Source organism: Polistes canadensis, unplaced genomic scaffold (genome assembly GCF_001313835.1).
Source record: "Polistes canadensis isolate GaletaPanama2010 unplaced genomic scaffold, ASM131383v1 scaffold_155, whole genome shotgun sequence".
Classification (NCBI taxonomy): Eukaryota; Metazoa; Arthropoda; class Insecta; order Hymenoptera; family Vespidae; genus Polistes; species Polistes canadensis.
Window position 1 is genome coordinate 216,754 of NW_014569702.1, and position 23,930 is coordinate 240,683.

The 23,930-nt window shown below is 38.5% G+C and overlaps 3 protein-coding genes across 5 annotated transcripts; 2 read left to right on the forward strand and 1 right to left on the reverse strand.

The window, feature by feature from the left end:
• The first annotated feature begins 82 nt into the window (after positions 1-82).
• On the forward strand, positions 83-4,742 carry LOC106788820 (sodium-coupled monocarboxylate transporter 1). 2 transcript variants are annotated; one of them, XM_014752419.1, is made up of 9 exons: positions 83-493; positions 1,334-1,675; positions 1,765-1,990; positions 2,107-2,174; positions 2,319-2,614; positions 2,690-2,908; positions 2,989-3,172; positions 3,236-3,538; positions 3,607-4,742. In XM_014752419.1, the coding sequence occupies exons 2-9, from the start codon at positions 1,346-1,348 to the stop codon at positions 3,850-3,852; spliced, it is 1,872 nt and encodes a 623-aa protein (XP_014607905.1). In that variant the 5' UTR covers positions 83-493; positions 1,334-1,345; the 3' UTR covers positions 3,853-4,742. The 2 variants fall into 2 exon arrangements, with proteins under 2 accessions (XP_014607905.1, XP_014607906.1); XM_014752420.1 differs by lacking the exon at positions 83-493 and adding an exon at positions 1,025-1,243.
• Positions 4,743-4,832: 90 nt separating this feature from the next.
• Positions 4,833-7,090, forward strand: LOC106788824 (45 kDa calcium-binding protein). The gene is made up of 4 exons (XM_014752426.1): positions 4,833-5,668; positions 5,741-6,004; positions 6,119-6,300; positions 6,391-7,090. Exons 1-4 carry the CDS (start codon positions 5,215-5,217, stop codon positions 6,565-6,567), a joined length of 1,077 nt encoding a protein of 358 aa, XP_014607912.1. The 5' UTR covers positions 4,833-5,214; the 3' UTR covers positions 6,568-7,090.
• Positions 7,085-23,503, reverse strand: LOC106788822 (PDF receptor). 2 transcript variants are annotated; one of them, XM_014752423.1, is made up of 13 exons: positions 23,186-23,503; positions 14,456-14,597; positions 14,278-14,385; positions 12,800-12,963; positions 11,331-11,434; positions 11,058-11,202; positions 10,884-10,986; positions 10,217-10,337; positions 10,062-10,140; positions 9,894-9,979; positions 9,467-9,647; positions 8,773-8,887; positions 7,085-8,707 (listed from the first exon to the last, which is right to left on the reverse strand). In XM_014752423.1, exons 2-13 carry the CDS (start codon positions 14,532-14,534, stop codon positions 8,397-8,399), a joined length of 1,596 nt encoding a protein of 531 aa, XP_014607909.1. In that variant the 5' UTR covers positions 14,535-14,597; positions 23,186-23,503; the 3' UTR covers positions 7,085-8,396. The 2 variants fall into 2 exon arrangements, with proteins under 2 accessions (XP_014607909.1, XP_014607908.1); XM_014752422.1 differs by having other exon boundaries at positions 14,456-14,820.
• Between the last annotated feature and the right edge of the window lie 427 nt (positions 23,504-23,930).

Consider the following 23,930-nt stretch of genomic DNA (forward strand, 5'->3'; position numbering starts at 1 on the left):
TATCGATGCTGCACACACACAAACACATACTTTATATGGGTAGAAGGGGATGCAACGTATAAAGGCGCTCACATGACAATTAAAACGACCAGTCTTAAAACCGTTCTCAGTTTAATCCGCTCGACACCCGCGACTCCGAACGCGTTTCGCGGTTTATTCCTTTTTCCTTCTTCCTTTACTTCTCGCTAAATTATGAACGTCCGATCTATCCCTAGGAGATTAGAATATCCTTCGTTGTTTTAACCAAAGCGTTAGAATGCGCCATCATTAATCGTTTCGTTGACAAAAATTAAAGTTACAAATTTTGACCGAAAGTTCCTATTTCGTATACATATATGCGTTACGTCAGGAAAACGAGCAAGATCATACAATTGCAATTTCGTACGTTTTTACTCGGCACGCGCGATTCAAATCCTTCCGCGTTTATCCTCGCGTAAACTGAATCGACGAATTTGGAGCTGATTCGTTGCTCCTTCTTCTTGACAGGCAAAAGGTACGTCAGATTTACCTTTATTATTAATATTATTAAGTCGGTTATCGAGGTTGCATCTTGCGAAATGCAAAACAACGAATGAATATTAGCATAGATCGTGGATTAATTGTTGAAAAGAGAGGAGAGAATAACTGGTTTTAGCTCGGCTCGTTAAACGATTAATCGCGATGATCAAGATTTTGTTCTCCTAACAAGGCCGAACGGTGCATAATAATGATTTCTCTTTGGAAAATATGTAGAAACATGTAGAAATGCGTTTCCCATTTGTTCGATAATTACGTAAATCAGAATCGATCGAATTGCCGTTGATTAAATCGTGACAAGATCAAGGCTGACCGATGTCAAGTATAAGGATCAATTGAGACGCGTCTAAAAGATCTACCGCCAATTTACGCGTTCGATTCCCGATAGACCTATCCGTTTCTATTAGCCTTTTCTTTATTGACGCAATAAAGATCGTTCATCGTTTTCCGATAATCCAAATTACTTTGAATTATTATTTGCTTTTATGGTTCGACCTAGTAACGCGCATGCAAATAAAGGTCTTTAAATGAAGCTGACGAATCTAATACTCGGAGTAATCCCTGTAACCGGTATGCAAAGTGCATTTCGTAAAAGAATCTTCTTTCGGAATGCGTCAGCTCGGATGCCTTCTAACGATTCGAGTTATGATGAATCGCGTTAATTAATTATTATTTGATCGATGACGCGTAATTAGGAACTCAAAGTTAAGGTTTTTCAACGTAGGCGGTACGCTCTAATGTCAAATGAAAATAAAGAAGTAGAGAAGTAGAGAAGTAGGGAATAAAAGCTTGTGATATCGAATGGTTGGTTCGACAGAGATTAAACAAAATGCGACCACGGCTGTTCGTGCTGTTTTTCTTTCTGTCGGCTTCCTCGGCGGAGCAACGACGAGTCGTAGAGGAGGAGAATTGCGAGGAAGATCGACCCTTTTTACTCCATTACTTTTCCTGGGCCGATTACGCGGTACTCTGCTCGATGCTACTCATCTCCTGCATGATAGGCACCTTCTACGGTTTCTTTGCGAAGAAACAAGAAACCAGCGAGGATTTTCTTCTCGGGGGTTCCACCATGGGTACCTTTCCTATGGCCATGTCTCTAGCCGCGAGTTTTATCACGGCCATCGAACTTCTTGGAAATCCTGCCGAGATGTACACTCAGGTATAGGTATTTACTAATTTAGTCATTTAATAATTTCCTTCCTACTACCAATCGAAAATTCTTCTTCTTCTTCTTCTTCATGTTTTTAGGGTACTCAGTTTTGGATGACGTGCCTGGCTTTTATTTTAGTGGTACCGATCACTTCTTATCTCTATTTGCCAGTTTATATGAAGCTCAGATTGACCTCCAGCTACGAGTACTTGAATTTACGCTTCGATCGACATTGTAGATTACTTGCAAGCGGATTATACATGCTTCAAATGATTTTTTATACGTCCGTTGCTGTCTACGCACCGGCGTTAGCTCTAAGTCACGGTAACTTTCCTTTTATATTTTTCTATAACACTTGTAATCTATAATAGCTTTTTCTTTTCTAGTCACGCCATGATATGTATTAATACTTTTTTCTCCTTTTCTCTTTTTTTATACAGTCACAGGCCTTAATACTTACATAGCTGTTACTCTAGTCTATTTTGTCTGCATATTTTACGCCTCGCAGGTTGGTATAAGGTTTATTTCATAATTTTTCATAGATATTAAAGAGAAAGAGAAAGAGAAAAAGAAAGAGAAAGAGAAAGAGAAAGAGAAAGAGAAAAAGAGAGAGAGAGAGAGAGAGAGAGATGTTCGGACGCTATGCATTTAGGGTGGTATGAAGGCGGTCATAATGGCCGACACGTTTCAAGCAGCCGTTCTCCTAGGATCTCTCTTCCTCATAGTCGGCTTAGGCATCTTTTGGGCAGGCGGAATTTCATTGGTCTGGGAAGACAATCGAATAAGCGGAAGGATAGAGGTCTTCAATATGGATCCAAGTCCAACGGTACGACACAGCTTCTGGAGCGTCGTCGTTGGGGGTACTTTCTACTGGACCACCATGTATTGCAGTAATCAGGCTTCCGTCCAAAAATATCTCAGCGTTTCAAGCATCTCTCAAGCCAGAACGTAAGTTTCATTCGCTTTCGCATACGATTGTTCATACGATTGTTCATACGATTGTTCATACGATTGCCTTTTCAGGGCTTTGTGGGTTTCCAGTTTCGGAATGATCATAATATATACGATCAATTTTTTAACGGGCATGGTACTTTATAGCGTTTACAAAGACTGCGATCCGCTTTCGGCCCATTACATAAGCAGCTCCGATCAAATACTGCCCCTATACGTGATGAATTTTTTGGGAAGCCTTCGCGGTATGCCCGGTTTCTTCGTCGCTGGTATCTTTGCAGCATCTTTGGGGTTAGCATATTCGAATCGAATGACATATAATATATAGGTAACACTCAAAGTTATTATTACACATTTGTTAACGCATTTAGAACGGTCGCAAGTGCTTTGAACTCTTTGGCTGCGATCACGTGCGAAGACGTTCTGCAAGGACTATTCAAGATGGAATTACCCGGCCGCAAGGGAGCAATTTACGCCAGATGGATCAGTATATTTTTTGGCGTCCTTAGTTTCGCTCTCGTCTTCGTCGTGGAACAACTCGGCAGCGTTCTCCAGGTAGCTAAGTCTTGAATGCACGATCAATCGATGTACGATCAATCGGTGTACGATCATCTTTAGGTGGCTTTGTCGTTCAATGGTATGGTGGGCGGAGTTACCCTGGGATTATTCTCTTTGGGCATGTTCGTACCGTGGGCTAACGCCAAGGGGGCCATGTTAGGGGCAATTACCAGCCTCCTGATAATTCTGTGGATCGGTTTAGGAGCTCAAGTAGCGATTATCAATGGTCACATTAATCTCGAGAATAAAGCTCTCTCGATAAAGGACTGTCTCTGCTTAAACGACACGGCGGCCGAGCCGACAATCGCAGCGACGAGTCTTACGGAGGAAAACGAATATTACGAGATTTCTTCCATTTATAGGGTAAGCAGACAAAGTTTTCTTGTTCCGAGACAAACTTTCATCGTTTCTTTCTTTTTTTCTTTGGATAGACGAGCTATCTTTGGTACAGCGCTATCGGTTTTATCCTGACGTTGGTACTGGGTTTCGCGATCAGTCTCCTAACCGGCTTACAAAATCCGGCCGAACTCGATCAAGATCTTCTCAGTCCCCCGGTAGCAGCCATAATTCGTTTTCGAACGAAGAGACGAGCGAACAGGAACAACGTTCAAGGGGTTGTAAACTTTGGCCTGGAACTCGACGACGAGAAAGCGAACGCTCGAAAAAGTCCAAAGTGATTGTCTCGTTAAGAACTTTAATGCATACGTTACGATCTTACGCGTGTACAGATATTATTTATAGAGATTTTCTTGATCGCGAAACACAGTCAGCTGGATTGCGTTGGATCTGTATCGCGCAAGATTTTACCAATTTATCGAGTTATAACTCGTTATAACCCGAAAGATCTAATTAATTCTTGCGATAACGTTAAAAAATAAGTGTATCATCTAACAAATAGACTATATCTTCAAACGAAACGGTTGTACGAATAGATTTAAGTCGATCGATCGTTTCTTCAGCTTTTGACAGCTACTTTAATATTATTATATTTTTCGCTGACTAATTTCGTCGTTGTATTGCTATTATTATTATTATTACATATGATTACTCTGTTATAGTTATTATTATCATCGGTGTTATTTAAAATGTCTTGCCAAGCAGGATGCATTTTTTTTCGTGTAAACTCAAATTGCATGGTCGACGTTGCATCGTTGAGGTTCGTCGTGAAAAAAAAACTACCGATAAAATTTCCTTACATTTTCTTTTTATTTTCGCTGAAAAGTTTTATTCTTTCTGCGAGAAAAAGAGAACGTGATTTATATTGCAGCGTGTTTGAATATTTTACAAAGCGGTAAGGCGCAAGCTTCCTCCTCCTACCCTCTTTGTATAATTGTACATTTGATATCGAAAAAAATAGAAATTTCATGATCAGTTTTTAAGACTACATACTTTTATGTCAAACAAATGGACTAAGGGAAAACAAAAATTACAAGTATTAAAGGGTAGACTTTGCTTGTCCATTGATGGATTTTTTCTTTTATCTTAATGATTTTATTTAATGAACGAGTTTGAAACTGTCAAGATTTGTTGATGTACGTTAGTTTGTTGAATAAATGTACGATCAAGAGTATTTTCTTGATTATTTCATCATCCATCATAGAAAAGAAAGAGCAGGAGCAGGGGCAGGAGCAGAAGCACCTGTACGTCTGACATAAGGTACGTTTGCGAAAACTCGCTCGTGGAGAGGGAGAAGGAGTGAAAGTGGATCAATACGAGCGACCTGCCTGCTGCCGTACGCTGGAGTCTCCTTCCTAAAGTCGTACCATGCGTTCCATCAGAGAACGCTCGCGTGCCATTTTCGACTGAAAGAAACAACAAAGTTAATTGGCCACCATTAATGGCTCCTTAATTACGTCGCTCAGTGAATCCGTATGTGACATCGTTTCTATTTGAAAAGATAAGTGAAGCAAATATCGACCTTTCTGCGGTGTTTCGAGGCGCATCGAGTTCCGCGATCGACCGTAATGAATTGGATTGACATTCCAAGTAGACATATCGAAGGGACGCATCGAAAAAACGTTTAGCTCGTCCAACTAATAATGTCATGGCTTAGGCTCTTGCGATGGACCATTTTGGTACCACTCGTATTATACGTTTCTTTTTTAATCATCTGGTACAAGAAGAACGTACCTCTGAGAAGTTCGGGATCCATTTCGAAGCACGATGACGGAGACAAGGAAGGTTCCGCGATCGAGAGCCTCTTTCTTGAACTGGAGACGGCGACCGAAAAGAAGGTACGAAATCGTTACGAGAACGTCGGGCTCGATCGAAGGGACGAAGAGACTATAAGGGAGGTAGAGGAAATGGAGAATCGCGAGGATCCGAAAAGTTTGTTGGAGGACATTTTTCGAAGGGCGGACGTAGACGAAAATCAATTGTTGGATATCCAAGAACTGGCCAAATGGATTCACACTAAGATCACGGAACACATTCGTCGCGCTGTACAAGAGAACGTCGGTCTCTTCACTGCCATCGACAATAATCCGAGAAACGGTAAGGAAGAGATTGGACGAGACTTCATTATTTCTTTATCCTTCCCTTTTTTCTACGTTATCTCTCGTCTAGGCAAAGTTTCCTGGGAAGAATATCACGCGCACTTTTTACGATCGCACGGTTTCCCAGAGAGTTACGTTAGGTCGCACGACAAGAGGCATAAGGAGATGTCAAGAACCTTGAAGGAGAGTATCATGAGAGACAGGGCGAGATGGACGGACGCAGCGAGGAACGATCCGGAAAAATTGACCCTGGACGAGTTTTTGGCGTTTACTCATCCGGAGAGCAGTCACGGGGCACTTTTGCAAATGGTGGAAGATCTTTTTGAGAAATTTGGTAATCCAATTTGCTAATCCAATTTGCTAATCCAATTTGCTAATCCAATTTGGTAAGCTTCATTCGATCTATCGTTACGACTGACGAGGATTATTATTATTTTCATTCGCGTAGATCGCGACGGAGACGAGCAATTGACGGAGGATGAATTTTCGGATTTGCCGTCCGAAGGTGTCGGCCTGGAACTCAACGAGGATCGGCATCAAACGGTCGGAGGTAGCACCGATAGGCGAAAGGAGTTCCGTTATCTCATCGATAGAAATAAAAACGGAAAGGCAGATCGTACCGAACTCTTGGTTGGTCTTTTCTCTCTACTACTACTGCGATCTACTCGATCGCATTTCTTCCCTCTTCTTACTTTCTCTTCTTCTTATTCTTTTTTGTAGATGTATATTGATCCACGGAATCCAAGGCACGCGATTCAAGAGGCCCAACATTTGATCAGCCTCTCGGATATAAATCTCGATGGGAAATTAAATCTCTCGGAGGTTTTGAGCAAGACCGATCTCTTTTTGTGCAGTAAAATGGTCGACACCGAGAAAAGTTTTCACGACGAGTTCTGATTACCATAATTAAGCGATATACTATGGACAACTAAGACAATACTTTTTAATTAGTCTCTGAGAACGTATCTGTGATAGTCTTCTCGACTTAGAATATCATTTCATTAATATCTTAATTATCTTATTAAGATAATCTATTACTATATATATATATATATAAATATATTCTCGCGTTATTAACAAGAAAAAAAGACTCACCGTGAATATCAACGAATCGAGTAATCTTAGCATTAATATTTAACGTTAAGGAGTCGATAAGTCCGTCCTTGTATAAGTTTCCATGTACAACAATTTAGCGGTTCTCCGATTCTACGAACTATAACTATCGTAGCGAATACAAAACTACGAGAACGTTCGAGTTTGCGATTTCGAATGCACTTGTCGCTATTAAAAAACGAAACGCTAACGAAAAAAAAATGTTTTTTCCAGGAAGGTACATGAAAAAGGATATACGTAGAAAGGTTCCTATACCTTGTCACTACTTTTGTGTCTTTTTATCGTAATAAAATCATTTTTCTGAAAATATGTATATATTTAAATACATGTATTTTCGAATGCGTATCAATCTCACCTCTCGTTATATTTCTTTCGATTCTTTTATTCATATTTTCGAATGACAAATGTACCAAGAGCCAAGCTTTTTACGCGTGCACGGCTTTTTCAGAATTTTATTAACAATCGACGAGTATCGATTCTACAAAGACTCGAGAAACAAATGATATTGACCATTTCTTAATAATGACTCAAACGCGCGAGCACTTACAATTTCGATGAAAATCTCTAATCGCATGCACGCGATTCGTAAATGTTTAAGCAGGTACAAACTGCGTCAAAGAAAGAAAGAGAGAGAGAGAGAGAGGAGACAAAAAAGACGATTATACGACGGACGCATCATTTTTTAACCGAGTAGATTCGTATGTACAATGCAAAACAATCAATTTTTCATGGGCTTATAAATGATTCTCTCACAACTAATTGTCACATTGATTTTTCTAAACAATATAAGGACACTTTTGCCAGGCAACTTTTTCATAGCTTGCAGATTGAACAATGATAATTATAGATACGCAATGGACGCTCTTTCTATCCGGTCTCAGCAATTATCGAAATTAATCCAAATTTTGTATATTTTAATTTCACTGGTTAATGTCATATTTTAACGAGCATAAGCCAAGATGGTTAGTTTAGTTATCATCGAAATTGACGTGCTGCGAATCGAATCGGCAAGATATTCTTTCGAAGCGTTTAGCATCGGTGTGCGTCTCTTCTAAATACGTGGCTCTCGCGAAAAAGCTTACTAATAACATTTAATATTTAATCGATATTTCTTCTTATCTTCTTTATCAAGCATACTGATATCCTCATTTGAAATATTTATAAAATGCCAAATCATCTTTCATTGGATAGTTCATACATTCGACAATACTATTTCTCATATCTACGCGGGTGCACATATAAGTTATATGACATATACACACACCTAGAAGAACAAAAAATTCGCTGTAATTCCTTGATAACGATCGTATGCGGACTCGTTAACAAATAATGAATCTCTCGCAGGCCGTTGCATCGAACGTATTTATATTTATATTATTAATATTAAATATATATATTATAATATAGGTATGTGTACACACGTGCAATTATTCGATATCCACTCGTCCGTCTATATTCGATCTACATATTTTCACGAATTTTCTATATAGTTTTGTTTCTTAATCGATCACGATCACTCATTGCGTTCTTTCGGATTTTTATTTGGAGATCGCGAACGAGAAACTTGCTCAATTTGTGCCAAACAATATAGAAATATTGTATTTCCAAGGGATTCATTTCAATTTTATCGAGTTAGCCTCGAATCTTATTACACCATACTCGATGCATCTAGATTGAACGATAGGCGTTTCAACGGTGATCGTGTAATCTGGTTTGCTCGATGGTTGCTCGTTATCCGTGGTCGTGGTCGTGCTCGTGCTCGTGCTTGTGGTCGTCGTTGTTGCTGTGGTCGTCGTCGTTGCAGTGGTCGTCGTCGAGTTCAAAGGCATCGCTGGATGTTCGATAGCTCTAGGGGATGTTTTAGCACGAGATTTATTTTTCGATGTCGAAGATTCGCAAGAACTGCCATAATCGGAACGCCGTTCTGCAACGTCGAAGGGAATGTCGAAGAATTTCCATGACCAATCGAAATGCGTTAGGGAAACTTACCCGAGGTTATTCGATAAGGCTGACAACCGCTGTAAGTCGACTGTCTTCTAGCTTGAAGATCCGTTCCTCTTAGGGAAAGATAGACGGTGATAGTCTTGTCTAGAGCTAGTCTCACCTGTCAACGTGACAAATGATATTACGAACGTTTCAAATCCCGGAGTTATAATACCCATACGGTGCATAAGTTGTGACCGCAATTTCGCGCTAGGCAAGAAGTCCATATACACGTTTATCCTATGTACGTGTCGTCGTTAACGATCCTTGCTCGCGTAGCGCGCGCGCATTTTAATGACTTTCCTGATTTTCCTCTAGCTGCGCGAACGAGAGAGAGAGAGACAGAGAGAGAGAGAGAGAGAGAGAGAGAGAGAGAGCTTTGCCCGCTGAATTCTATTCGGCACGAAACTCGAGATGCGTTTCTATTTAAGCGTGTCAATCGCCTACATTCCAGCCACGCGATCATATTTTAACTGTGGCTTAACTTGCCAACGACTGCTCCAAACTTTGCCAATCTCTCCAAACTGATTTTAATGCTAATTACTTCGAGAGAGAGAGAGAGAGAGAGTAGGGAAAAAAAGGGAGATAACAAATTGTACAGTTCTCTGCTAACAAGTTCTTTCTTTACTTCAACATTTCAAATGTTTCGTCCATTGTTTCGAGAGAGTTTTTCTTTGTTGAAGAAAAGAACATTTCTTACCTCGCCATTGAGAAAGCAATAGAGAGTCGCGATGAAGAGGCCCTGGAAAGACGTAAGAAAGTGCGTCGAGTACGACCACAACGCAAATTTCTTTACGTTGTCCAGCGGTGCTTCGATCATGAATAAGACGTTGGTGATACCCAACAAGGGCAATAAAACGACGGCTGCTCTTACAGCTTTTCTGAAAAGCATAAAAGCGAGATACTGGTACGCGATCGATCGACTAACTTTTTCCTTTAACTCCGGTCGACGAACGTCTACGATGGAATATCTACAAACAATTGCAAGAAGTAATAAGCTATTGGAATTTGTAATAGCAATTTTATCGATTGCGATTCCTTTCGTTCGTCGACCGAATACACAAAATGAAGTGGTTTATTCGCCGTTGACATTACGATCTATTTAATTTGACTCGATCAAAGCTTACAGAACTTTTTCAATCTCGCTGGTATGACTTTGCCGTAGCTTCACCACCAACACGCGTATGATGTTGAGCAGGAACAAAAAATTCAGCTGCAACGTTTACAGAGAAAAAGGAGCACACTAATTAAAGGGGAACGCCCGTGGCTACTTACTTGGCTAAATTGACACTTACCAGTATGACACCGAATCTCGGACCTTCGAGAATCCAAAAGTAGGAAGACAAATTGTATCCCGACCAACATCTCGAAAATCTATCCAAAAAGATATACTATTAGAATAAAACTCTCGCCTTCGAGAAGATTTTGGAAAAAAAGTTGCAAAATTTACTTGGATTTCGGATGATAGTAAAATGCCGTGACAATGGCCCAGATCAACGTTATCACGACGGGACATCCCCAACCCACGAACCGATACATACGGTAATAAGAAGTCTCTTGAAAGACGGTCACTGCAAGGTTGCGTCAGGGTTGCGTCAGGGTTGCGTCGGCAATCAAATAGAAACAGTAGTCTTTGAAATGCTTGCCATTCTTGCTTGTTCTTTTACGAAACGCATCCGCAAAGTCTTATCGTAAGCTCCCGTTTCTTGTGAAAAAAGAGAAAAGGCTATAGCTTTGTAAAGGGACACCACTCGTTCTTGATGAAAAAATAAAGTGGGAACAAAGCGGATGCGTTCGTTAACGGATGCAAATGGCCCGTTTAACATTCATGGGAAGTTTGTCTACTCGGAGTACAACCCTCTTCTTTCGTTCAAATTTTTCTCTTCTTTTTTTTACGGATTATTTTTGACGAGCGTCACAGTAAAATGGTAAACGAAGCTTTATTTCCGAGCCAACGGAAGAGGATCATCGCGAACAAAAGTTGAAAAGTAAATAAAATCGTTGGAACGATATCGGAGATTACGGCAATAACTTGAGCATTCGCTAGCTATTCACATATGCGAGAAATGCATATGTTATCGATACTATTAGATTTAGTTTCGCGAAACTCTACTCACCGGTGACCATGTTGTGAAGAAAGAGACCCTCGATGAACATCCACATGAACATGGCGGTCTTTGCGTATTCCAAGAAAACGTAACTAGCCTCGCAGAGAAACGGCTGCGAAAGAAGCAAAAGCGTGAATGGTATTGACCACCTCGTGTCAATCGAATTTCCAGTTAATGACTCACGGTATTTCCTATACCACGTTGCGGGCTGTGTACTTTTCTCCTTAAAAGTTCGATGTCTATATACAAAGTCAATCTTATTAAAACTTGGACAACCATGGCAACGAACAGGTTCTTGTGTATCCTCGTTCTGGTGTTCCTCAAAGACCTAACCATCGTATTTCAATGGCAGATGAACGTAGTACTTCATTTCATTTTCGTTAACACGATTATAGCTAACAAGTAGGGTGCATCGGAGTCACGCCGAGCGCAATTTCCCTTTTATTAGAAACTTACCTGAATCGACAAAAAATAGCCAAAGAAGCGAGCAAAGCCACCAACGATATGCTCAATCCGACGAATTCGAGGGTGCGCGTTTTTTCGGCTATGTCCATTTTCATCTGAAAGCAAGGGAACGTCTCATTTTCCTTTCGTAAAAATAGAACAATGCATTAGTTTCAATTAGTTCATCAGGTATCATCACAGGGTATTGTAATTAATCCGAGTGTTGTTTTAACGCGAGCATATTAACGATACGTCACCGGCTCGTTACTTTATTATATAAATATTGGATATCGTAATAAGACCGAAGTTTCGATCTTTTCTTCTTTTTTAGAGCTATTTGAATAATCGAGAGCATAGCTGAAATTGATTTTCCGACAGTACCTTAATACGTTATTATATTCCAGCGACAATCGATCGGGATGACTTAGCAACAGATGACAGTAGAAACGGTTCATTAGTTCACAGTTATAAACAGGGAAAAACACATTGTTAGATTCTCTCGTATGGCAAACACGAAAAAATTGACACGAAATCGAATCTTTTTAATACCCTATCTCTAACTTATCGTTACTTCTATCCAATAGAAGTATCCATAGAAAATCCAAAGAATTGCAAACAATAGCTTTTTAAATAAACATCAAAAATGAGATGATTCGCAAATAGAAGAATGAGTGTAAACATCGCTTGCATCTCGTTTCCCTCGCCCCCTCCTCTTCGAATTCGAACGAATGCGAGCTTTTAAATATGCTTTTTCCAACTTGCCATCCAACTTGAATGCATAAAAGTATTATTATACTTTGACTCGATTTTAATAGTCGTCTACGCCGTCGGAAACACGGCGACGTTACCAAGCTCTATGTTTGTAGATTTTTCGATCGAATCCATAATGAAAATATGATCATTTATTTATTCGCAATTTCGATTTTATTTCGAATTTATTTTGTCGACAACTGTGTATCTCCTTTCTATCCGACGTAATCGTTTGTAAATTGATTTCAGAAGATGCGCGTACATAGACCTTGTTCTTTTCAAACTTGGAAGCCAGCTGTTATTTCTTTCAAATAATATACCGAATCCTTTGAAAAACTTTTTCCTACGTCTCGAAGGATATTATAAGATAGAAAGTTGCACGCCTTATTCTTATTTTTTGCATAAACTTTTCTACTCTGAAGTGTAGAGTCACGGAATAGGGTGACGACGATTGCATTTACGTTTAACGACGCGAGATCTAGAAAAAGTACGTCAGCAAGGTTTTTCGTTCGACGGATGGGATCGATTTACTCTTATTCGAATCAACGCGTCAAATGAAAATAATCGATTATACGATTCCGACGACAGCCCTTCGTCCTGACTTTTCCAATCATCAAATCTTGTTATATATGTTGTGTCGTAACGCGTCTGATTTAACAAGATTATTTTTATCCGTCGAAACGAATGGAAGCTGAAATTCTATGAAAATGACAATGTTAGATATTTCTTACCTCTCCTTCTTGCGTATTTGTATAAACTTTTTCGTGAATGCGAAGCATTTCCGGTGTCATGCAGGTCGTGTAATTTGCCCATCCGTGATCCGACTCCCCGCCGCTGAAACTTCCATTTTGTCCTTCCCATCGTCCGTTGTAGCCACATTTCTTCTCCACGAATTCTGAAAGTACGCGTACAAAGTCAAAAGTACTAATAAAAAGGCAAAAACGAATAAATAAATGTTCTCGCAAAGTTAGGCCGGAGGTGATTCTGCTTTGGGAAAACTGCCACGTAAGCGTGCGAACGAGATGATATTTCACTTAAACTGAAGTAAGGGAGAAAAAAGTTATGCATTAAACGTAGATCGTCACGTAGAGAGACGTTTTAATCTCTCGAGCTTAGGAGAAGAATATTTTCCTGTTCAACGACGGGAAGATCTTTTTCGCGAAATCGTTGCAAATTGCTTCCTTAAAGAGAAAAGGGAAAAAGATAAAAGGGAGTGTCGAAATTGGTCGGATGCATCGTGTCAGTGCATTCGTAGACACGTCCGTTGGGCCGAGTTTATTTTCGCTCCGATGCACGTACGTCTAACGGAATAGCTTTGACAGGGGGTGTAACATAAAATATATATTTTTCTCGGCGTCGGGTTCGATTCATACGTTGACCTCGCCGCAAATGCACGCGCTCTCAGGAAATTTGCATTCGTAGCTCGAGTATGCTAGACGAATGCGAATGGATGGACGAACTATATTACTTTTTCGACTATTTTTTTACGATTGATTTGTCTTTGTCACCAACGAAATGTACTTTGAAAGAGCTGTGAGACGACTGCAATCGAAGTCATAGATAGCGTGGCGCGGAAAGAACTTATGGGACAAGGTAATACATAGGCCGCATATAGTTGGCTTTGGTTATAAGACCCTTCTTTCTCCCTTTTCGTTTTCCATTCGGTCTGACTCGGTTCGAGAAATTTCTTGGAACTTTCCTACTGGCACGAAGGAAAAAAACGAAAAAATCACCTTCTGTTTCGCCTGGCCAAGTAGAAATCAACGCGTCGCGATCGAGAAAGTGTAATAGCTTTTATTATTTACGTAGCAATTTTGTAGGTCGGATACGACGAAGGAAACAATTTCATTTCTTCTTCCCCTATATCCCTTTTCCATGGAATCGTTCTGTTATTCTTTGTTCGAAATATATCGTGAGCTTTATCCTTTAATCTCTCTTTCTCTCTTTCTCTCTGGAGAAATTCGAGCACAGGGTGGTGGTTCTCAGTTGACGCAAGGGATCCTCCAGGGGCCAAAGTCGGTAGCAAACACAGACTCTATCCTCGTTCGAGTCGAATGAAACAAGCGTTACGATGAAATTCGCGTTATTCCTATGCCGCGTATGTCAGACCGTTACCTATTACCGAACTACAAATCCCACGTGGATGAACTATTTTCAATGACTTTCATCATTTTCATTTATATGAAAACCATCAGCGGGAGTTACTTACTCGTCGTATCGAACCCGTCTACGAATGGGCATCTTTCCCTGGCCGTGTCGAGAGCTTTCGTAGGTGGCCAACAAAGCAACAAATCCCAGACAGGATTGCACCACAATTCTACAAAATAGAAGCAAACGAAAGAATTTATCTACTCGTTGTCCATCCTTTCCTACGTTTCGAACCTTACCTCCGTGCGGTGCCGTAAAATGTAAGTACTGTTTGTCGCAGAGATCCTTGCTGTTACCTCTTGTATCGAGGCCATCCATTTTTTCTTTATTTGTCCATGTCCGTTCGGTCTCTTCCGCTAGGCACCTGCATCTTCTTGCTTTCTAGTCAACGATTACAAAAATACTCATTTGCGAATGAAAAATGTCACCTTTCTATTATGTTTTATCGTCTTATACTTATCCGCAGAAAGTCAGCGAGCATAACACGTTTACTAAGTTTTTTTCATTTTTATTCTCTTGAAAAATATTTCGTTTCGCGAGAAAGCTAACGATTCGAATATTAGTATAGTCTCATATCGAATTTCTCTCTGGATAATTTCGAGATCTGAAACAAAAGGAGATATAAAGCCGGTTGATGACATTGGAATATAAAATGTACAATTTGCTTTACGAGTTCGATAAAAAAAAAAAAAAAAAAAATAAAAACGTACTTTTCCTTTAACAATTGTACGATGCATTTATTTTTTTCACGCTTCGCCAATACTCGCATTTAATATAAACGAATTTTTGTGTGCTGTTGTATTTTAAATACATTCTTTTTTATATAAAAATCGATTTGAACTATCGTGCAATTGCAATACACCGATTTTTCACGTATTTGCTCGAGCGTGGCCGAATTGTTATCGTTCAAATTCCGAAAGATCGAAATTACAAGCGGTCGGGGTACACCTTTCGGTACACCTTTCGGTACACCTTTCGGTACACCTTTCGGTACACCTTCCGGTACACCTTTCGAAGCATCGATTAAAATAATTAGGCGTGTTGCCAGCCCTCCCCAGATCTTAAGACGCAATATCCGTTCTCTCAAATTTTCCGAACTTTTACTCTGGCGTTATCGATACTCGTCTCACGTTTTGAACAAACTCGTAATCTATTGATTTTCCAATCATTTTCGCATTTCTGCGGTGAACCATATACCTTTGTATATATAGCCAATAGCGGGGGAGGGCGCAAGTTTCTTAATTGGAAGAGAGCTAAACGATAGGGTGGATGACTAGGGAGATTTAAGTCAAAGATGAAGGAGGCACCGGTTTTATTTTCCTTTCCCAATCGAAAGCTCGTACAACACTGCTTCGTTTTGTCAAGTTTCTCTTACATATAGCCGAAACCGAAGCGCCACTCGTTGCATTATTATACGTTACATTATGCACGATTATGTCATCGATTTCTAGGCAACTGTATTATTGAGTGCACGTATATGCGCGCATACAAACCGATTAGCTTATCTTACAGATAGTCCTTATGTTACAGGACGAGAACAAATTTTGGGTATTCGAAAAATCATCGACGACGAAAAAACAGATAGAATTTCGACAATTATACTATTAAAGTTGGAAAATCGCCTAGATTAAGATGGACAGGTTACGTGACGCGTATAAAATACTAATTTTAAGTGGTAAACCTAATCGAGAAAGACCATTGAATAGACCAAGATGTATATATATAGGTGGGAAGATAATTTTAGTATAGATCTGAACAAAATGGGATACGAGGGCCGCGAATGAAGGGATCTTGTTTAGGGATGGGAACATTTGGTATTTGCGGAAATGGAGCCTTAGATCTTATAACACCAGATAATAATAATAATAATAATAATAACGTACATGCGCGCATAAACATTATTTCTAAATTATTCTTATGATTTTCAGACACGTTAGGTAACGATAGAGCTCATAAACCCTGGATATATTGTCGGAATATATTGAAAAATTTCAATTCAAAGTTATCACTAACCAAAAACGTTAAAAAAATCCGAAATATTAATAAATCTACAGTACCGTATTAGACATACTTTAAACGATTGTTAAATAATCAAAAAATATGTATATTGTAATCTAGAAACAAGGATTTACCTTTCAAAGTACCTTCCTCTTCGAAATCCACCGTTAGACTGGCTTTGTTATTTCCTGTGAAAGTTCTTTTATCCAATGTTGTTTATGTGACTTTCCAATAGTTGCATATGTATAACATACATAATACTCGAAATCAATACAATTTCCTTTTATGGAAAGTCATATAAACAATTTTAATAAAAGTACTCTCACAGAGGACAAAAAAATCAGTCTAACGGTGGATTTCGAAGAGGAAGATACATCGAAAAATAAATCCATATTTTTAGATTACAATATACATATTTTTCGATGAATTAACAATTATTTATGGTATACCTAATACAGTACTGTACTTTACTAATATTTTGGATTGTGTTAACGTTCCTGGCTAGTAATGACTTTGAGTTGAAATTGTTCATCTGATGAAATATCTGATCGAAAATGTACCGAGAATAATATAATTCTTACTTTTATTTTGTACTTTAATGGGTAAGCATATTATATGAATAGTTTTGAAAGAAAAATCTAGTAAGCGTAACAATATACGATTTTCAGTGACACTCACTGTACATCATTGTCAGAAGAAACGTTCGACTAAAAAAATAGCCGAGTAATCATGTCCGACTGAGCGATCTCCCTCGAGCACCCTCGTTACCAGGATATTGCCTAAGCGTAATATTTCCTATATTCTTTTTTCCTCAAAGTACGCTAAGATTTTCCTATTTTATAGCCATCCGTATCGTTTTAATTCTAACTAAGTCAATTTATTCGACGTTCATGCCTAAGTATTTTCATTCTTTAGATTATTATTATTTTCATAACCATTTGTACAACGAAGGAATCATCATTTTTTTGTTCGATCTTTCGAAAAGTGATTCTCGACTAACTTCGATGTCGATCTGGATTGTTTTCGAATTATACGAGTAATGTCAACTCTTTCCTCTCCGATCGTATTTCAACGTTACGTATTCGATCTATTTTTGAGAAACGCGATAAAAATCGTAACAACGATACGATTAGTGTTATAGATATCGGAAAAGCTTATGCGAATAGAGAAAGTTTATTGCATTGAAAGCGATATAGTTATTTATCGATCAGACGCGCGAACCAACCTTGAATGCTTCGAAGCCCTTTGTAAGTGTTACGTAATTGATATAGAAATGTTATTGACGATTATGTAGCAGACAATTACTGTTTCCGCCATAGCTGTCTAAATCGATTGTTATGGTCGTTAAGATAATGGGAACGAGAAGGTTTTAGATGATTGATTAATCTTGATAAAAAAAAAATATAAAATATCGTTTGGCAGGATGAGTTAAAAAATGTCGCAAACGAAAGTATCGTATACTTTGAATCGTAATATACGTGGGATCCTCTGCGTGGATAAAAGTAAAAAGTAATAAAAAAAATGAGTATCCAGGCGTCCCGCTGGACAACTGCCAAAGATCTCAAACGCGTTTATCTAATATCGCATTGTCCTCCTTTCTTCTTATTTTCTACATATCAAAGAGAAAGATGCTTTGCTGAATCTTTCCTTTTCGTCTTTTCATAGTATTATATAAATATGTAGTATCGTACGAACGAGTATAATAAGAAGATGAAAGGATAAAAAGATAGCGCGAAAGATAGAAGTATTCGGTAGGTTCGTTTTCGTTTTCCGATCAAAGTCAATATCAATCGTGACTTATTTCTGAATATATTCTTAAAGCTATGCTATACCCCTACGCATTCCAGCATATATAGCATAACGTATAGCATGCACGTCAGGAGGCGTAAGATCGAAAATGTGGCTGATGATCGTTGGTCGCGTGTGCGTTTTGTCACGAATGAAATTTCAGACAGAGACGTACCTACACGAAAAGATTATCGTCCGATTGAAAAGATGAAAATATCTTTAAATGGACATTACTCGGCGAAAGTTCAATGTCGCTGTGCAGACGTGCATCGGTTAGGTCGTTTCACTCGTTCGTTTCTAAACATTATGCAAACTGGAAAGTGCAACAGCTTTATAAGGATTAGCGTCTACTCAAGGCAATATAAAAAAGAAGAAAAGGAAGAATGGCGTTTCTATTTAAGGTACGTTCGTGGCCGGCTTTTTTGCGAGGAAATGGGACGATCGATCGGAAGAAGAGAGGAGGCACGAAGGTAACCAAGGGGCAAGGGCATCCTTTTTAGTAGGTCAAAATTTCCAGCGAAAAACGTTGTCGCGTAGACCATCGGAAATGCTGGAGTGGGTACTCCTTAGGACCCTTCGCCACGAGTGGATGGAAAAACAGAAAAGTGCTGATGCAGAAACGCAGACGAGACAACACCGAGGGCTGCTGGCTAACCGTTTCGTCTACCGCTGCCAGCTGCGACTTCCTTCAATCGGATACAACTATTTTGACAGATTCCCTAGCACGCTGTTAATTCAACAACAACTGTAGACCGTTCTTCCTGCTTTATTCTTTTTACTCTTTATTTCGACAAGAGGCAATTTACAAGATCAGCGAGGAAGAGGGAAAGAGGATGGCGATATCCCTACTTTATATAATTTAGTCTCTCCTACCTATTATATTAATTAGTACCATTATTGGCTTTCATTCGTAATATATATTTGTTTACGTAATGAGCATTTGTATGAGCACTTTATATTTGTTATGCATTATCATTGAAGTAACCACTCGTAACGCCTTCACGCATTAATCGGTCCTTTTCTGTAGTCATGAAAAATGAACAGCGAGAAATAGAAGATTGCAAAATTAATTCAATTAGTACAAAGGTATCTTGCTGTTAATCGAACCGTTCTTAATACCGAATGAAAAAATTAAATAACGGCAGTGCGGCTCAAATGGTAATATTAAAGTTAGAAGCAGAAGTGGCCGTGATAAAAGGTACTTTAAAATCCACTAAATACGACCTTATATACGCCGTTCCACTTAGCATTACATTGAAATCGGTTAAACCTGCTTATGTTATGCACCTAAGTCTTGTACAAGGTTTTCCCTCTTCGCTTTTTTCTCATTATTATTTTTCTTTTAACTCGACAGAAGATATCGCTTTTCTTTTTATTCTAAGCTCAACTTTAGGATCTTGGTAATTTTGAATAACGTCATTTCCTCATTTGGATCACACATTGAATTTGAATCTGGTAAATAGCGTACCTCGCTATCTCTCGAAAATTTCATCAAACATTGGATTCCACAAGTTCCAAGGCTAATGTAACTGGCTATTGACGGAAAAGATTATTCATTTCGTGATACGTCATAAAGGAAAGCTATTTTACATTCTGTTAATGTACGCGTATAATCCGAGGAGAGTGAAATGAGTAATGATTATTCAAATAAAGGTAACATTTGGAAAAAATTATATATGGCTTGCATTAAGTAGATTTGATACGAGACGAATCAACGATAACGTTAAATTTCGAAAAGAGGACATCTTTTTACTTCCGTTTTTTTCTATCGCTCAATAAAATATTAACGGATTGGAAATGTTGGACCAAGCTCTTATTTAATAGTTTCCCAGGAATCCTTGGAAATTGGAAATTAATTTGGTGCGTGCGTGCGTGCGTGCGTGCGTGCGTGCGTGCGTACGCGCGTGCTCATTGAAATTTGCAACAGCGGTATTGAATGTGTTCACGGCGTTCCTAATTAGCGTAAGATGCAAATTAAATGGTCGATCCGAAAGATAGGATTTTTCGAAGAAATACAATGACAAATAATTGATCTGACGACTATAGGAAAATGTCTCGACTAACGTCATGACGAATTTCACATCTCGGAAAACGTTTAGCTCGAGGATGAAACAATGCCAATTGGCGCGTTGTCGACGTGATTCGACTAGCTGTCAGTTGGTAAGTCTAAGAGTATTTGTCCGTTGACAAGGATGAGATAGATGATGTTTCTTGTATAAGTGTATGCGCTTACCGTCAAAAGGAAGGAGGGAATCGGAAGCTTTGACGCGAGTTAACAATGCATCTCGCTTCCACCTACGAGATTGCTTTCTCTATAACGCTTAGGACTCTCTAATACGTCTATTTTACGCTCGTAGAATATGCCATGTCGGAAGAGAATTCTTCGAAGGAGAAGTCGTTTATTCGAGCCTCGCATAGGATATTTAGAATATTTGCGATCCCATGAAAGGGTATACGTACGATGCCTCGAGTACCAAACTTGATCACATTTCAAATGAAAGAACCTGAATATCAAGACGCGAACGTTGAAGTTTTTCCTCAAAGAATTTTGAGTTAGCGTCTAATTAATTGACACCGAAAGTTTAATGAAACACAATATTGATTTTAATTGCATCAAAGGCAATCGTTACATTAATGTAACGTCGTTGTTTGGTCAATTGATATGCGTCGATCAATAGAAACCCACGAGGATACATATCTTTGCAAACCGAAATAAATAGGAGAAACAATCTACGGCAAATCTAAACACGGAAAAGCAAACGTAAAAGGTAAAAAAGAGGAGACGGAAAGAAAGATAGATAAAGAGAGAGAGCGAGAGAGAGAGAGAGAGAGAGAGAGAGAGAGAGAGAGAGAGAGAGAGAGAGAGAGAGAGAGGTAAAGAAATTGCAATCAACCACCGGCTGAAAACCTTGGGAAAATACGAAAAACAAATTTAACTGCGCTGAGAGAGAGTCGTGGAGCATTGAACGCCAAAGGGAAAATGGATAGATTCAAACGAGACAAAGAAAAGACGAGGATGAAAAAGGGATAATACACGTAGAATAGGGGAATATAAAGCTAATACGTAAAGAAAAGAAGAAAAGAGTCTAAAAACTAGATGGAGTAGCAGTAGGGATAAGGAAAGCTAAAGTACTGTAAATGAGCTTGTCTAACAAATTTGCAGCGATTCATGTAATATAAGCAACATAAATTAGGTACCATTCAACGCGTTAATCCTAGATCTATCGATCGAGAAAATTCATCAAAATGAAAAGCTTTTTGCCCGAGTTGAATTTTCAAACGCGCGTCGCGTGTATCGTAATAATATTTTTCTGAACGTAATTTAAGACAAAATTAAACTATAATGTTTTTAACCACTCGATGAAAACTTCTGGTACGTTATATAAGCTGTCCTTTATACCCTCCTTAATTATTATTTGTTGACGTACCTACAGGTATTCGTCGGTAAACTTTCTCACGTATCAAAACGCCGTTACTTTCGAAAATGGGTTAATACCTAGAAAATTAAGTTTGCATAGTCTCTACGATGCAGCGAAATTATAATATTGATATTAGAGAAAATGTTCGTAATGATAATCGCGCGAGGTATTGCAAATCAGCATCTATCGGTATCGCAAATATTAAGGTCATGGCGTCGCATAGAATAACGCTTTCCAATATTACCATAATATGTTTCTCCAATTAATACGGTTATGAATTGACAAACTTATTAGTAATGCAATACATACTAAAATAATACCCATGTAATACGGTTAATATTTCGTGGCGATGAGATTGTCGTAAAACAATAAGCAAATTCATAAAACGATACGATGACATTTCATTGTTTGTCGTACAAAAATGTCTACGTCTATTCCAATATTACTATAATAATTGTGAACAAAATAATAAAAAATGTAATTTAACAGAATGGAGAAAGCACGATATTGTTCATTTTAATTCTACTTTAATTCTTGAAAAATTCAAAAGGTACGAGCAAAGTTTTTCGTTTGCACGCGGAGCAGACAAAAGCGTTCGGGGATCAAAGTTACTTACATAGATACACTTCATCGAAAATCGACCAAAGATATCGTACGATCGATAAAACAGTACAATTTTCAAACTCGCACACGTACATCCCGACGATGATGCTATTCTTTAACGTATGAAAGATTCGGCTGCTTCTTTGTTTCATTTCAAATGAATGCTTTTCCTACGGTAATATATACCTACATATATATAATTATAATATGGTATGTTATTTTTCGGCAAACAAACGGCATTTTTTTGCAAACAAGCACGGAGCTCGTTTTATTCTTTTCGAAGAATAGCAAGATTCCCTTGACGCGTACTTAATTAGTAGAAAACATTGTGCAGGTACACATATTCTCAATGAAAAAAGAAAAAAAAAGAACGGTAAAGAGGGCTGCGTGGTATAAGCGCGCACATAAGTATTGTACAGAAATATAAGTTTTTCTACCTTGAACCATATTTTCTCGAATGATAGATTGCAAACACCGTCTTTCGTGGTCGAGCGATTAAATGCGGAAGAACGATTTCAATTTCGATGATCAGGGAATACGGAGAAAGAGGGTGGGAGAAGGTTTGCATCATATATTATCGAGAGTATTCCTCTATCTTAGAAATTTGGATTTTTCAGCTTTAAAAATTCAACCAAGAAGATGGTCGACGATGAAAAGATCGGCTTACCCGACGATCTAAAATTCATCTTTCGATCTTTCGATTTTTGATTATATTTTAGATCTTTTAGAACGAAAGCAGTATTGTATCTATATGGAAAATGATGTTTTTATCGGATAAAAGAGACAAAAGCAACAAGGCTAATTAGAAAAAGAATGATATAACACAATGGCTCGAATTTAGAGTCGAATCGGAAACCTTTTCCGCGGCTTTAACTCTAAATACTAACTTTCGATGCTTTTCCCTAGTTTATTTCGTAAATTAGGTTGAAAATCAGGCTTCTCTTCGGTACTTTACGCCTTACGAGATTGGATAAGCACGCTTCGCTAGCGTAATTGATTTCCCATATCAGCCGAGAGGAATTTTCAAAAAGAATAAGTAATATGCAACAGCTAATAAATTCAAATAGAAAAATAATATTAACTTGCTATAGGTCAAGTAAGATTTTCATGTGTCGTAATGATTTGAAATATTTCTATTAAGGAGCACTTAGAGAAACTCACCGAGCGATCCTCCGTCCAAATTGTTTTTCTCGAAGGAAAAAGAGAAATTTTCAAGTCTCACGATGACCCGGCAAGGAGCGACGGGTACCTTGACGGTAAGACGATACGATCAACATTTTTGAACGATTATCAAAAGAGACGTGAATGGACGAAGAGTGTGTGAGAGAGGGAGAGGGAGAGGGAGAGAGAGAAAACGCGTGAGAGATAAAGTTAATGACAAAGATTAATGGATAGAAATAAGAAGAGAGAAAGAGACAGATAAAAAAATATAAATATAGATGGTAACGCGTCAATGTACGCGCGCAAACTGTTCTCGAGGTTCGTCAGGCGCGCATTCCGCCCCGAGTTGAATTCTCCCTCCATCTCTAGTCCTCGATTACCCTTTTGCGATTGGTCTTCCATTATCGAAACTTTCGATGATCCAAGCGTCATTTATTTTCTCTTTTTACGTATTCCAGAAAATAGCTAAGAGGAACACACCTCTTTTCCTCGCATCTAGTTATTTGTTCGGTTTCGGTTTATCGCTTTCTTGCTTATTAATTTGAAAAATATTCTCTATTGGATGTATCGATAAACAAGTAATAAAAGTAAAGTGTTTAGGGACAAGATGGGTATTGTTTACGCGCTATCGCAGTTTCATTTTTGTGATCCATCATAAAAAAAATACTTTTCAAACGTTAACAAATACTTACGATTTGCTCTAATTCAATTTCAACTTTCAACAATCTTCTTATCGAGGAAAGTT

Excerpts from the sequence above, each read along its gene's own strand:
- LOC106788820 (XM_014752419.1), top strand. The coding sequence starts at position 1,346 with ATGCGACCACGGCTGTTCGTGCTGTTTTTCTTTCTGTCGGCTTCCTCG. Across the intron at positions 1,991-2,106 it reads GGCGTTAGCTCTAAGTCACG|TCACAGGCCTTAATACTTAC; the intron begins GTAACTTTCCTT and ends TTTTTTATACAG. Across the intron at positions 2,175-2,318 it reads GCATATTTTACGCCTCGCAG|GGTGGTATGAAGGCGGTCAT; the intron begins GTTGGTATAAGG and ends CTATGCATTTAG.
- LOC106788824 (XM_014752426.1), top strand. The coding sequence starts at position 5,215 with ATGTCATGGCTTAGGCTCTTGCGATGGACCATTTTGGTACCACTCGTA. Across the intron at positions 6,005-6,118 it reads AGATCTTTTTGAGAAATTTG|ATCGCGACGGAGACGAGCAA; the intron begins GTAATCCAATTT and ends TCATTCGCGTAG. Across the intron at positions 6,301-6,390 it reads CAGATCGTACCGAACTCTTG|ATGTATATTGATCCACGGAA; the intron begins GTTGGTCTTTTC and ends TCTTTTTTGTAG.
- LOC106788822 (XM_014752423.1), bottom strand. The coding sequence starts at position 14,534 with ATGGATGGCCTCGATACAAGAGGTAACAGCAAGGATCTCTGCGACAAA. Across the intron at positions 12,964-14,277 it reads AGACGGGTTCGATACGACGA|AATTCGTGGAGAAGAAATGT; the intron begins GTAAGTAACTCC and ends GCGTACTTTCAG. Across the intron at positions 11,203-11,330 it reads GCTATTTTTTGTCGATTCAG|GTCTTTGAGGAACACCAGAA; the intron begins GTAAGTTTCTAA and ends TACGATGGTTAG.